Source organism: Capricornis sumatraensis, chromosome 10 (assembly GCF_032405125.1).
Source record: "Capricornis sumatraensis isolate serow.1 chromosome 10, serow.2, whole genome shotgun sequence".
Classification (NCBI taxonomy): Eukaryota; Metazoa; Chordata; class Mammalia; order Artiodactyla; family Bovidae; genus Capricornis; species Capricornis sumatraensis.
Window position 1 is genome coordinate 101,177,339 of NC_091078.1, and position 14,680 is coordinate 101,192,018.

The 14,680-nt window shown below is 46.4% G+C and overlaps 1 protein-coding gene across 1 annotated transcript in view; it reads right to left on the reverse strand.

Annotated features, from left to right (window-relative positions):
- Window positions 1–10,047, reverse strand: part of VGLL4 (vestigial like family member 4) — a 142,170-nt gene extending 132,123 nt beyond the window's left edge. The window contains exon 1 of the mRNA XM_068981733.1: window positions 9,984–10,047. Within this exon, the coding sequence (XP_068837834.1) occupies window positions 9,984–10,047 (64 nt within the window). The remainder of the gene's footprint in view (window positions 1–9,983) is intronic.
- Between the last annotated feature and the right edge of the window lie 4,633 nt (window positions 10,048–14,680).

The window sequence follows — 14,680 nt, forward strand, 5'->3', positions numbered from 1 at the left end:
GATTTCTGCTTTGTCTAGTTCATTAATGAAAACTGATTATAGCTTAGTTAAACAAGTTAAGCTCCATAAAAGAAGGGACATTTAAGCAATATTTTTCACAGGTTCCCCAGATTTCAAATGCAAAGAAGATTTACTCATTTCATTTACAAGGAATCAAGAGCGCGATCCAATAAAAAAAAGCAGTTACAATAAATCGCAAAGCCACTGAGGGGCAACAGTTTGCTTTTTCAAACTGGATTCGATTTCTCTAAAAATGTAAATCCCATACGTATTGCTTCTACAAATTATATCCACATAAAATGCCACGTCAACAAGCATTTTGTAAGTATGCTACATAAATCTTTAAGAAAACAAAAGATGAAGAAAAGATGCAGCCATTTTTCTTTTAAAAATAAAAAGCCTGGATGAGAAGAAAACTATACACATATGCAAATTCATTTCCACCTCGAGATCATGAAAGATCCCAGGAGCTGTTTTAATATTAAATATCTCCCTTTTGAGTTCGTAAAGAATTGCTACAGGAATTCACAACTACAAAGTGGGAGGGAAGAGAGGATGATGCAAACGGCTTTAAAAAAAAAAAAACACCCGTTCTTCAGTTGTATTAATAGAAGCGCTGGGACTAGGCCAGAAAGCACACACGAGCTGCATACTCACTGGTCCCCTCTTGGCAAGGGAACTCCTGATGGCCTCATACGGAATTTTAAATATACAGAAATTTCATATAGAAATCCAGGCTTCACTTGTCTAGAACAACCAGGGCTCCACATTCACGTGTAAAAGCAGTCAGCTGGAGCCAGCGATAAGGACTGGCTCTGTAGGGAGAGAAAACAGAAAATCATGGTCTGGTGTCAGCACCCCCACCAGGGCTGATTTCAAGCTCCCACTGATAGTGAGGGCGGGAGGAAGCCCACCAGGCGAGTCTCAGGAACCAGCGCCGGCACAGATGTGGCAGGAACTGGGTGAGGGGCTGCCTGCTGAAAGGGAGGAAGAGCTCTGTTCTCCCGGGGTCCCGTGCCCCTGCCCTCTCACACTTGGCAGCTTCAGGCATCCGCGCTCTTCTGTCCCTTCACCCCCAAGAACTCTTGACTAAGGCAAAGCTGGTGGCGGTCCTGGGTGTACTGCACCCAGACCACACACACACACACAGAGCACTTTCCCACCTTACAAGAAGGACACTGATGAATCGGGGTGTGGGGAGAAGACACCCCGCCGTGATGGTTTGGAAGACACCCAACAAAGAAGGGGTGCTAGTGCTGCGGATATTTGGACAAGATGCTGACTGGGGCAAGGACTCGCAAGGCATAGGAAAGGGAAGACAGGATGGGGACGGAGGAACCCATCAAGTGAAAAAAGGTCAGTGTTTATTCCAGCCAAGGACTTTTGACTCTGATATTTTCAATTTAATTGCAAATGACATTAAAATAGCTCAAAACATTTTTATGTGTATTGAGAAAAAGCAAGGATTTCTAAAGGTTGAAAAATATTCATTTAAAGGTAACATAGTATTCTCAAGTGTCTAAAGAGCTATTAAGTGGAAGAATCTATTTCCAACAACCATTATGCTAGTTAACAGGCCATTATTTCCACCAGTGAGATCCATTTCTAACGTTTCATATGCTAATCTGATCAGATATAAAACCACCAGAATAGCAGAGACACTTGTAATCTGGTTTTGGAGGGCAGCCCTTCTGATTAAATGCCAGGTGCCCACCCTAGGAAGCACTTTGATGAAAGCTCTGACCACACCTAGAGCGTGTCTTCAATAAGCTCCTAATATATCCTGCCTATTGTTTCATGCAGCTTTTTAAAGCATAATAAAATGGGCTACTGAGGAATGACCTTTTCACTGCCACTATTCATGAAAGGTAAATAACTGAACACACGAAACACTAGTAAATAACTGAACACACGAAACATTGAACTCCAACCTTTAGTGAAGTTAAGTCAGACATAGAAAGAAAATTGTCATATGATATCCTTTATGCAGGGTTTCCCTTGTGGCTCAGATGGTAAAGAATCTGCCTGCAATGCAGGAGACCCAAATTCGATCCTTGAGTCAGAAACATCCCTTGGAGAAGGGAATGGCTACCCAATCCCTTATATGGGGACTCTAAAAAGAAATGATAGATATGAACTTATTTACAAAACAGAAACAGACTCACAAAATTAGAGAAGGCACTTATGATTACCGGCAGGGGGGGATACTTAGGGAGTTCACACTGCTGTATTTAAAGATAACCAACAAGGACCTTGCTGTATAGCACAGAGAACCGTGCTCAATGTTGTGTGGTAGGCCCCGGAAGGGAGGGGAGTTTGGGTTAGAATGGATACATGTATATGTATGGCCAGCAGCTCTGTTATGCACCAGAAAGTATCACAACATTGTTAATCACCTGTACTCCAATATAAAATCGAAAGCTTACTAAAAAACAAAAGGCAGTAAATTCAGTCTCCTTATTTTGAAAATCAAAAGGCGTGGGAACATGAAGCCAGAGAAGAAGACAGCTCTCCAGGACCAGTGGTTTCATCCCCTGGAGGACCATGCACCACCAACAGCTGACACCCAGTTATTAAGTGCTGGGGGTGGGGGGCTACAGTCCATGGGGTCGAAAGAATCGGACACACCTTAGCAATTAAACAAAACAACAACATTCTGATGATCACAGCAGCATGCGATTGCACACGAAGGTACTGAGGTAGGGAGAGGGCAGAAGCACCTCAAGCTTTTTTTTTTTTTTAACTTTAATCTTGATTTAGGCATCCAAAGTCCTAAAGCTTCATTTTCCCCTCTGACAACTCCTACCCAGCTTACTGCAAAAGTTTTGCAAAGTCTAAAGTATTATCGAGAGGGACACGGTACTCCGTTGACTCAGTACGTTTTTGGCAGTAATGGTGATAATTAGAGCGAAGTCATTTCTGCTAGTGTTCAATAACTTAATTCCTTAGAGATGAGCCTTTACTCCCATGGTTACTTTATTATCTACAGATGTTTATTAGAGGCCAATCATAAGCACCAAATGGTGCAGGCTTGGAATATGAAGCAGAATGGAGAAGAACCTTCGCCTCCAACAACTCTGGGGACTCACACAGACCCACAAAACCTTAGGTTCTCGAGTCCAGCCTATTCCCTTACTCAGCGCCTCTGGACAGTGGTCACCTCGTCTCTGCCTGGCACTTCGGCAGGGAGGCATCCTGTTTCTCTGCAAGCAGCCCGTGTCAGCAAGAGCTGCGATTCCCTCCTTGAGCAGACCGAGGTACTCACAGGAAAAGAAAGCACAGTGCGCAAAGAAGTTCTGGGGCCGTCATCCATCCTCCACGCGTGGCTGATCGCAGCTGCTAACACTCGGGCAATGCTGGTTCACCGGTTGGGAAGCCTTTTCCAAATGAAAACCTTCTTGCTGACTTATTGGTGGAGGGAGCATACACAGTTTTAGTTTTAATCTACAGCTCTGTCTTCAATGCCTTCCACCTGAGGACACCCGAATAGAGGAACGAGAGGCTAGACTCCAGAGTCAGGCTCCCGAATTCAAACCTCAGCAGCGCCAGGACCAGCTAAGCATCCTTAGGCAAGCTATTTAGGCGCTGTACACCTCTGTTTCCTTGTCCATAAAATGGGACTGATCACAGCACCTCCTGAATAGGGCTCTTGTGAGAATGATAATGTAGCGACCCGGAAACTGAGGTCCACGGGCAAATGCTGAGGGGTCTGGGAGGAGTTTTCACTTGCGCTGGTATTTCACTGAGAACACTTAAAAAAAAAAAAATCTGACCTAAGCATATCCTGAACCAGACACCCACCGTTTATATAACCGTAGTGCTGGCACACCATTTCGGTGACTGTGTTTGCACTTTTCCCCCCGGGTCTCAAGAAAAGGACAGAAACAAACCTAGTATGAAATGGAGGTATCTGCACTAGAAGAAAAGCGGTTTATGCCACCGTAACGCATGCAATGAAATACTTTACAAGAGTCTGCAGAGACGACGTGGTGGGGGAAGTGCAGCAAAGAACGCACGGCAGGACGGGCAGGGTGACGTCAGAGGGATCAACCGCGGCTCGCCAGTGCCAGGCGCCGTACGCTAGAGGAGCAGGGTTTACCGTCATCTGCTGGATCGTGGCGGACTTCCATGGGCTACGTTTAAACTGTAGGTTCAAGTTCTGGCTATGAAGTTGTAAAAGAACTATACGCGTAAAGATTTTATGCCCAGTTTTATGCTTATGTATATTTAAGTAACGTTGTAATAAAGATAATCAAACTGTGGTTATGCAAGAGAATGTTCTTGTTCGTAGGAAATACACACGGAAGTACTTAGGAGTAAAGAGGCATGATATCTGCCATTTGCTCTCAAATGTTTCAGTAAAAATAACCCACATATGTGTGTATACACATATACAAACACTACACACATACATACAGAGAGAGACAGAAGGAAATAGGACGAAATATAAACAACGGGCGGGGGGGGGGGGGGCTTCCCAGGTGGTGCTTCTGGTAAAGAACCCACCTGCCGATGAAGGAGATGCATGAGACCCAGGTTCCATCCCTGGGCTGGGAAGATCCCCTGGAGGAGGAAGTGGCAATCCATGCCAGTATTCTTGCCTGGGAAATCCCAAAGCAGAGGAACCTGGCTAGTTACAGTCCAGGGGGCTGGAAAGAGTCAGACACAACTGACTACACATCCATGGACAACTGGAGAACCTGGTTAAAGGATCCTGATAGCCAAAGAATTACTTCATCTCACACCTAGAAGCATCCAGCCCCTCCTGGTTAGAGAGGCAGATCCTGAAGTCCCCGAGGAGTATTACTGGACCCGTGACTCAGTAACTCCCACCTGGGGGAAGGGACCCATGCTGGGGAGGCGACTGTAGAATGCGTACCATCACTTCTTCCCTCCTCTCTCTGGAAATCATGGCCACAGAAAGCCCAGGTCTTGGATACCTGGGGTCTCTACAGGTGCTAGGACACAAAGGATGCACGCACAAATGCAGTGAGCAAAGCCATCACCTTAGGCTGCAAAGGATCTGATCGGTGTGCTCCCCGGGGTCTACTGGGCAGTCTCAATGGAGCATGCTTTGGGGGAACAAGAGGGACCTAAACAGGCTTAACCAAAGGGGAGTGACCGCTTTCTTGAGCACTGACTTTAAAAATCAGGAAGAGGACAGCCTTAGGCTACAGCAGAACTGCTTCTAAAAGGGCAGTCCGAGTGGGCGTGCCAAGGCCTCCAGGGCTCCCGACCGAGAACAATGTGATGACGTCACCCTGTGCAGCCACACACGGATTCCAGCACCTCTGCACACCCTTCATGCCCCAGCAGTTAGTCAAAGCGCCCCAGGACATAAACGGAGGAGCCAGAAGCAAGTTTATCCAACAAAGGAGATAAAAAACCAAATCATGTTTTTTCACCTACAGGTCCCACCCAGTTCATTTGCAGATCCTCAAGTCAACATAATGAGTCATGACCCAACTTTTACTCAGACAGCGTGAAATGCAAAGAAATACAACAACTCAAGCTATAACTGCAAAAGTGAGGGTAAGAACTGTTTCATGAAGTTGTCAGTATGAGTCCGAGGGTCACAAGGTGAAAGCTTTTCTTCTTCTGGGCCGTGGCCAAAATGTTGGAAAAGCCACAGTGTCAGGTGCGGAGAGCAAAGACAAGAGGACAGGAGGCATGGAGAGAAAGAGAAAAGGATGCGGGGCGTCCCCAGCATGGTCTGGTCACAGGAAGGCACTGGCTATGGCACCAGGATCTACCCACACGGTGACCTGACCGGCAGGCAGCGCTGGCTGCCCGGGAGGACAGAAGTCCATCGGAGAAGACAGAGTGTGAGCACGACTTCTCTTTATCGTTAAATCGATAGGTTTCTTTTTTCCCTTTTTAAGGCAAAAGAGAACCTGCGCCATGGTCATGTCCGACTCTTGCCCTCCAGGCTCCTCTGTCCACGGGATTCTCCAGGCAAGAACACTGGAGTGGGTAGCCATTTCCTCCTCCAGGGGACCTTCCCCATCCAGGATCAAACCAGAGTCTCATGTCTCCTGCGTTGCAGGCAGATTCTTCACGGCTGAGCCACCAGGGAAGCCCCAGACAGAACCCTGTTTGTTGTTTACTCATTCAGGCGTGTCTGACTCTTCGTGACCCCATGGACTACCGCCTGCCAGGCTCCTTGGTCCATGGGATTCCCCGGGGAAGAATACTGGAGCCGGTTGCCATTTCCTTCTCCGAACAGAATCTATATACATGCAAATGTCCACACATCTGGACATAACAAAAAGCCCCCATGATAACAAGAAGCCAGTGCTCCCAGGAATGCTTTCCCTGGAAGGATAGCGGTAATTATGCTTCATCAATTAGTCAGTGTTCAGTGATCGTCACCACACAAGGAGTCAGTGAATTTCTAGGAGCAGATGCAACAGCAACACCGTGAAAACCACCTTTTTTCCCTACCGCTCTCCGTGAGTCACTCACACCAACCTCATTTGTCTCGTTCAGATCATATGAGTATTCGTTAGATGAAACAAAGGTACTGTCCCCGCCACCAGAATCCTCAAAAAGAAAGCTACATGCTCCTTAAAATTACTCCAGCCTAACTGAGGAAGTCAACAAATAAAAGAACTCATAATCAAGACACATAAAAACAAAACTACCAAAAAGAAAACATTCTCTACGTATCACAGTGAAGTGCCGTGTCACCGTACAGACATACCCAGGTGCTGTTACTAATATAAACATCGGTGCCTATTTGTCCTGTCCTCAAATTCTCTGCTCAAATTTTGACTCCTAAAAATAGGCTTGGTAAAAGGTTGAGGTCCTGAGTGGTGCTACCAGTAAAGAAGCCACCTGCCGGTGCAGGAGATGCAAGAGATTTGAGTTTGATGCCTGCGTCAAGAAGATCCTCTGGAGGAGGAAATGGCAACCCACTCCAGTCTTCTTGCCTGGGAAATCACTGCAGTCCATGGGGTCGCAAAGAGTCGGACACGACCAAGCACACGCTATTATTGTAAGCGCGTGCTCCCAGCACCAGTATCAATAATCCCTGCAAAGAGAGATTCTTCAAGTACATGGAAAACTGGCCATCGTGTTGCGCTTTCATTAAGTACCTTCCAGGATTACTCAGGGTGCTGATTCAATCAATGTCTCATGAGCAGTGGAAGGATTATTTTAAGTAAGCGTATTCCTTCTAGGCCATCCAGATAAGCAGCTATTGTGTTTCCACAAAACCACCATTTCACTACTGACTATCTCTGCAGTGTTGAGGTATTTAATTCTTCACTGGTAGACATAACGAAGCCTTAAGGCTATCAGGTATCAAATACTCAGCTCCTAACAGATACTGTTCTCCTCCAAATGCTAAATCAATAGCATCTTCAAAAATGCCCAAGTCTCTGGCTCCCCAGCAGCAAAAGGAGAGAGAACCATTGAGGTCACCCACATGAGCTGGAAACCTGATCTCTAATAGTAGAACATTTTTCTGTTTGTAATAAGACACCCACATCAGATTACATACACAAGACTTTTTTTAAAGTTGAGGAGAATGTGAAGTATAAGAGCAACTTACAACAGAAGCTAAAACAGAATTAGTCTAGGGCAGAGAGCGCTGAATCAGGCTGAACAAGCTCAAATGGGTCTGAAGAAATCCACAGAAAGGCTGTGAACTTAATGCTCAGCTCTGTCTACAAACTGCCTGAATTTTCATGTCCTTACACTGCCAGGTAACAGAAAATACAGTGAATTTCTGGTTCTTGGGCTCTGCTCTCTTGTGGATGAAGTGCAGAGCACCACAGCAAAACAGTTTCTCAAAAATGCTGCCCATGTTAGTAATAATGATTACGGACATCTTTGAACTTTTTTTTTTCCCCCACTTATCTTCAAATGTCAAAAGTGGTCCAGAGATGCTGAAACCATTAGAGAGGGGACCCCAGAACCAGGCCGGCCTACTGTTAAACCAACTGGAGCCCAGAACAAAGTCTACCCTGTGATCCTTCTGACCTACACAGACATCCATCCTTCCTCTTAAAGGACTAATACTGTGTTCATCGCAGGAGGAAGGTAAGAACTCCTCTCTCCCTTGGCAGCGTCCTTCGGTTTCTATGAAAACAGCTCTCCCACACTGTAGGCACCGCGGAAGCCTGGCGTCTATGTCACAAGCACGCCCAGTCTCCCCTGCTGAACATTTTACAGCCTCCAGAGTCGATACAGAAATCGGTTCATAAGCTCCATGAGAAGGGAATGGCTAGCCACTCTAGCGTTCTTGCCTGGAGAATCCCATGGACAGAGGAGCCTGGTGGGCTACAGTCCAGGGGGTCGCAGAGTCGGACACGAATAGCAAGCGACGCAAGCTCCATGAAGGCAGGACTGCCCTTGCCTGCCCAGAAATGCCCCTTATCCACAAGCACTGCTCACACACAACTGGTCGCTATGCAGGCCTCCAGGCTGAGCGGACGGATCCTGAAGCTGGGCTCCGGGAGGGAACCCGAGAATGTAGTAGAGAAGGAGAGGAACTCACCCTCTCTACACTTAGGACACAAAAGCCACGCCGAGGGCATCACTTATTTTTCACATGCACAAACATGATGCTGTTTTACTGATTCAAATTGAACATCACAAAACAGAGAAACTTGAAATATTGTCTTCTATTTTTTTTAAAAAAGCTTCTAAATTGGCTATAGTAATGTTTAAAGAAATCTGTAAACAGCTCTTCAAGTCAGTAACTCTTTGTGCAATCTTAGTGGCATAAAGGGGTTTTTGCTGCTGTTGTTTCGATAAAAAGTCTACAACCTGAGCTGCCACCGCAGAGTTCAATGTCCTTGGGAATGATGCTTAACATCCCTGAGCTTCAGTTACTTAGGGAGGGATAATTACAGATGTACATTATGTAAGAGGCTGGGGGAAAAAAACAAACTTCAACAGCTATTTCATGCAATCACTCATCTAAAGATGGTCGTGCGTGAGTGGCGGCGGAGGGGACGACGCTGCAGACGCTGTAATAACATAAAGGAGTAGATCAGGCCCCATCAGAGGGCCCCACACAGAGCCCGAAAGACAGGGCAAGGCAGAGGCCCCAGGAGTTGAGGCTACGGCAAGCCTCTACACACACAGTAGCCCAGGTCATCTTCACAAAGACTTCGGAAGCAGCTCTTGCTATTTCCTGTGACTAGCGAGAGAGCTGAGGTTTAGACAAACAAAAGTCCTAGCAGAGAGTGAAAAAGCAGATCTCACGTCTCAGGGAACGTGCACTCCGGCTGCCAAATTTGTCAAGAACTAACCCGAAGAGGTGCTCCTCCTTCCAGAACTTACCATGTATGAACGCTCCATCTCAATAAATCTTTTGTTAGTAGCATTTCAGGGCTTAGAAAAAAGAACCCTCGCAATCGTTTCTGCAAATATCAACCATGAACAGTAACATTTAAAAACAAAGCTGCCTGAGGAGGAGCAGGAAAATCACTTTAACACAGTGGCAAGCAACCCTCCAACATCAGTGTTCTCCCCTCTTCCACCCCTCTCCCACCACACCAGGGCATACCCCACCCCAGTATGCACCCTCTCTCAGCTGTACAGGTGGGATTTGCAAGGCTATTTCCCATTATGCACACACTTCCAATGACAGATGATTCTGGATGAGTCTTCGCATCTCTAGTTCTCTGCTGGTCAATCTGTCTATTGACAAACAGCTATTTATCGAAAGTTCTGGAGACACACCGAAGGAGCATCTCTACTCCACGTCCCACTTAAGAGACTCTTTCGGAGGAAAGGACTTCCTGAGGTTAACAGCTGAAGCCCTAGCATCCAAAGATATCATTTACAAGACTGATATGTTCTGGCTCTTGAAAACAAAAATAAGGACGCCAAGCTGCTATCTCGGAAGAAAACAAGCCAGGTTCACAGCGTACAGCCCCGAAACCATGTGGAGAAACACCTGATGTTACGACGTTGCAGGAGTCGAGGGGGAAGAGGTGCAAAGCTCTTAGAATGGATTCCCGACTTACGCTTCTCGTCATCGGCGTGTACCAGTGATGCGGCCCTTGACAAGACATCCAGTGGGGTCTCCATTCCTGGCTGGAGCCTAGAAGGGAAAAGAAGAATTTAAAAGGAATTCGAAAGACTCTTCTAGAATTCTGGCAGTTACCCATGAGATGGCGACTCCTGCATTAAATGCAGATCCCAGTGCTGAAGATGAAACTTTTTCTGGCCCGGGATGAAAGCCAACAGACACGGTTTGGGAACAGACAGGGAAAGGGGTTAAATTCCATTCTGTCCACTAAACCAAACCGTGCCAATTCCAGGAAGCAGCTCAAGTCAGGACTAAAAGAAAGGATGTTGTGAATATTCATGCCCATGTTATTTGTGCTTATAAATGTTTACGTGTATGTAGAACAGCACGCCTGTCCAGACGTACCCAGTAAAATCACTTCTCAGAACTAAAGCTACTCTATGAGCATAGCATGACACCAGCAACACTTTTGTTGTGGTGGTGGCGGTTGGTTTGTTTGTTAGTTTTAACAAAAATTACAACGACTGAATCGCTCTGTTCTTTTGCCTCCTGAGCTAAGAGACTCTACAAAGCTGTGGAGCTTAAAATATGCAATGGATTCATGAAAACTGTGTGAATTCCACTGATGAGTTAAAAGGCATTTTAAGTCCAATAGGGATCTTTATTCTAAAATGTCATTATTTTGTAGCAATCACTGCCACTTATCATGTTTTTTAATAAAACTTGGATTTTTATTTTTAATTCTGTTTTCTTAAATTACAGCACAGCTATAAAAGCAAACACTGAAGAAGAGCTGAAGGTGGTGGAAAACCTAAAAAAATTCCTGTTTGAGATTATTTAAAAATACATACACACACATGCATGCACTCACAGTTATTAGGAAAACCGATCCTGTTAGTTCAACTGAGGAAAAATACCTTAAGTGCACCCTTCAGATACACTCAGCATTTATTCAGCATTCTTCAGCCCTTACTGAGTACCTACTGTGTATGTAGTCATGTTCCAATGTGAGAGTTGGACCGTAAAGAAGGCTGAGCGCCAAAGAATTGATGCTTTTGAACTGTGGTGGTGGAGAAGGTTCTTGAGAGTCCCTCGGACAGCAAGGAGATCAAACCAGTCAATCCGAAAGGAAATCAACCCTGGAAATTCATTGAAAGGACTGAAGCTGCAGCTCCAATACTCTGGCCACCTGATGCGAAGAACCAACTCATTTGAAAAGACCCCAATGCCGGGAAAGACTGAAGGCAAAAGAAGAGGGCCGCAGAGGATTAGATGGTTAGATAGCATCAGTGACTCAACGGATATGAATTTGAGCAAACACTGGGAGATGGTGAAGGACAGGGAAGCCTGACGACTTCTGTCCATGGGGTCCAAAAGAGCCAGACACGGCTTAAAGACTGAAAACTGTGTTTATGCCAGTACTAGAGGGCCTCAGAAAAAACATAAGCTCTTGATCCTGCAATGTGATTTCATTCAATAAACATTATTGACTACGTACCAAGGCAGGAAAAACAAACAGCCCAGCAGTTGGCTTCAAAGAGCTTTCAATTTATACAGTAGACATGCCAACAAGAAATCTAGTTTAAGGCGGTGTTTTTCCCCCTAGTGTTTCACTGGATGTTCATATTTTGTGAGAAAAAGTTTTTCCTATGATAAATAAGTTTGGGAAACACCAGAATAAACCACATCAAGCTATTTCTTTTCCTTCTTGGGCTTCTGATGGGTTGCTGTGCCTTCTGCAGCGGGCGGAGATGGTAGGGACAGCAGTCCTATATACTTGAAATCTCTCAAATTTCACTGGCCCTTCTTTTAACCTGAAACATGTCTTAGGGGATACTTAGGGAAGTCAAGGATTAGGGAGAAATGTGCTAGGTGCCAAAACAGTGCTATTGAAAAAAAAAAAAAAAATCCTGTAGAAATACCAACGAATTTTGAAAGGCTTTGTGGAGAAAACAGAAGGTGAGCTGAGCCTCTGAAGAACGAATGGACAAGTACGGAAGGGAAGGACAGAAGCGGAACGCACTCAAGAACCAGCGCCCAAATCAGCAAGATGAGCAGTGTGGGGCCAGGAAGTGAGCGACAAGGATGGAAACCCAGACTGACACCACGTCACCGGAGGACAGAGGGCTTTCACGGGATTTGGGCTGGATTTTGTGTCAATGAAGGGCCCACTGAAATCTCTGAGCCGAGCAATGAGTTGGCCATTGATGTGCTATTCCAGGAAAGTTATCCTGGTAGCAGCCTATAGTCACCATCTGCGGAACAGGAAGCTGAAGGCAGGGGATGATCTGACATGATGGGCAGAGCGCAATGAATGGGGCTTCCCTGGTGGCTCAGGTGGTAAAGACTCTGCCTACATTTCAGGAGACTCGGGTTCGATTCCTAGGTCAGGAAGATCCCCCGGAGGAGAAAATGGCAACCTCCTCCAGTCTCAACATGAAAGAGGAGAGTCCAAGAAGGCTCTGAGTGGCAGGGAGGACACGTACATAGTAAATTTCTTCTTTTTCAGAGACAAGGAGAGAGCAAGTAAACTCAGAGGCACTCGAGAGGAAAATGAATGACATGCACAGTCCTCGTCTTTCTTATACGACCAAAAAGATCACCTTCAGAGTGAAGACTCGGGAACTTGCTCAGAGGTGGAGAAAATGAAAGTTTGGGACAGACTGACAGGAAAAGGCTTGTTGAACGCACGAAAACTCAGTTACTCTGTTCACCCAAGCCAGTTCCCTATTCAGGAAGCATGTGAGTTACAAGTCTTTTATTTTGATTAAGTAAATGCTGATAAGCAGTCTACTCTGTAGGTCAGTATTTAGGCTCACAATTCCTAAATTAATTGCTTCAGTAAGCTGAAGGACAACTCTTTCAAAATTCTAAACACCCAAAGATACATATTAACATATGCCTCTTACGCAAAGTATCTGCCCAGAAGCAAAATATCGAGGCATAAAATAGCAAAGGACACACAGAAGTAGGTCCAGAATTCGAGCCTGTGGAAGATCACATATTTAAGCTTATTCTTCCCAAGTGATTTAGGTTCAAAGTAGGTAGATAAGAGATTAGGTGCTTTAAAGTTCCCCTACAAAGCACCTGCCATCTGCTGCAATCTTACAAATGCCACCAACTAACTTTTATTGCACAACTATTGAGTTCAGCAGAGTATTTGGGACAGGTCACAGAGGAACAGAAATATCACGCCTGCTTTTAAGACATTACAACCTTGTTCATGAAGTACACGGGTCAGGGTAACAAAAGGCAAAATATAACAGTAAAATGTGTAGTGTGGGATAAAAGATCAGTGTCAGCTGAAGTGTTCACCCTGTGAACGTGTGTGTGTTTTAAGAAGCCACTTCAAAGGTTTCCTTCCCATCCCTCTCCCTTGGGCGGTCTCTCCTCGCAGACCTCTCCCAGCCACCTGGATCACACGGTCTGAATACTTTCTGAGTGTGAGTACCCTGATCCTTACGTGTACAGTCCTGCTGGACCCACAGCCTGAGGGAAGGCACAGCGGAGGAATGAGAAGCAGGGAGGGGGACGAATCAGCCCGGTCAGGACCGAGAGTCTCATCAGGGAGCAGCAGCAAAGTTTGGGAAGCACGATGTGGGTGGAGGCCCAGGAGGGAGCCCACGGCTGGCCAGACCGGTTTCCACTCACTGGAGCAGGTAACCAGCGGGCAGTGGTGAGCCCCTGAGCAGGCTGGGGGAGTGGGGTCAGGGATGCTGAGGTTTAGCAGGTGATGGGAAGATGGTGTGACCAGAAGGGGTGCAGTCAGGAGTCACTGGCGGGCCAGGGGGCAGGCTTCTGGGGGAACCAGGTGTGAGATAAGGACGACGGGGGAGATGAGGGCCAAGGACCAGGCATTATGCAGGCACAGAAGACCTCAGCAAGTAAAGGCGGAAGATAACAGTCAAACAAAACAGATGTCTGAAACTTACATCTCAAACAATATCCACAGCCCAGGACACCCAGTGAAACAAGTGAGTAACGTGGCAGGGGGGGAACTATGGCTACAGTTATTTGAGAGAGGGTCACACCCCACTGGAAATGAGCATGATGGCACCATGGTGATTGGAGAGGGGACTCTCTGGGGCCAGGGGGTCACTAACCCTGTGAGTCGGCCTGGGCTCGGCCACTTCCCACCTGTGTGACCTGAGAAGTCGCTCATCTGTGTCCTCAAAACATATGTGAACAGGGGACTTCCCTGATGGTCCATGGGTTAAGAATCCGCAGTATGACGCAGGCGACACCGGTTTGATCCCTGGTCGGACAGCTAAGCCCACATGCCTTCATTCCTGAATCCAAGTGCCAAGACTAGAGAGTCCATGTGCGTCAATGAGAGATCCCTCACGACGCAACTAAGACCTGATGAAGTCAATAAACAGTTTTTAAAAGACTGCGTATGTACTGAAAATATATATATGAACATAATAAACTGCAAATAATGCTAAACGCACCAGAAAAAGGGCACTGGCCACTACTTGAGACAGAGAAGATTTCTCTGGGATGGGAGACCCACAGGATGAGAGCCATTAAGCTTGCGACGGGGAGGCAGGGGACAGGCCAAGCTGACCCTGTGGACGCAGGGGGGCTGCTGTGACCACGGTCAAGGAGACGGGGGCAATGCAGGACGTTGGCACGGGCGAGGTCACTCGCCCTCTGCGGGGTGTGACGGAGCTGAGGTCTTATTCCTAGGGA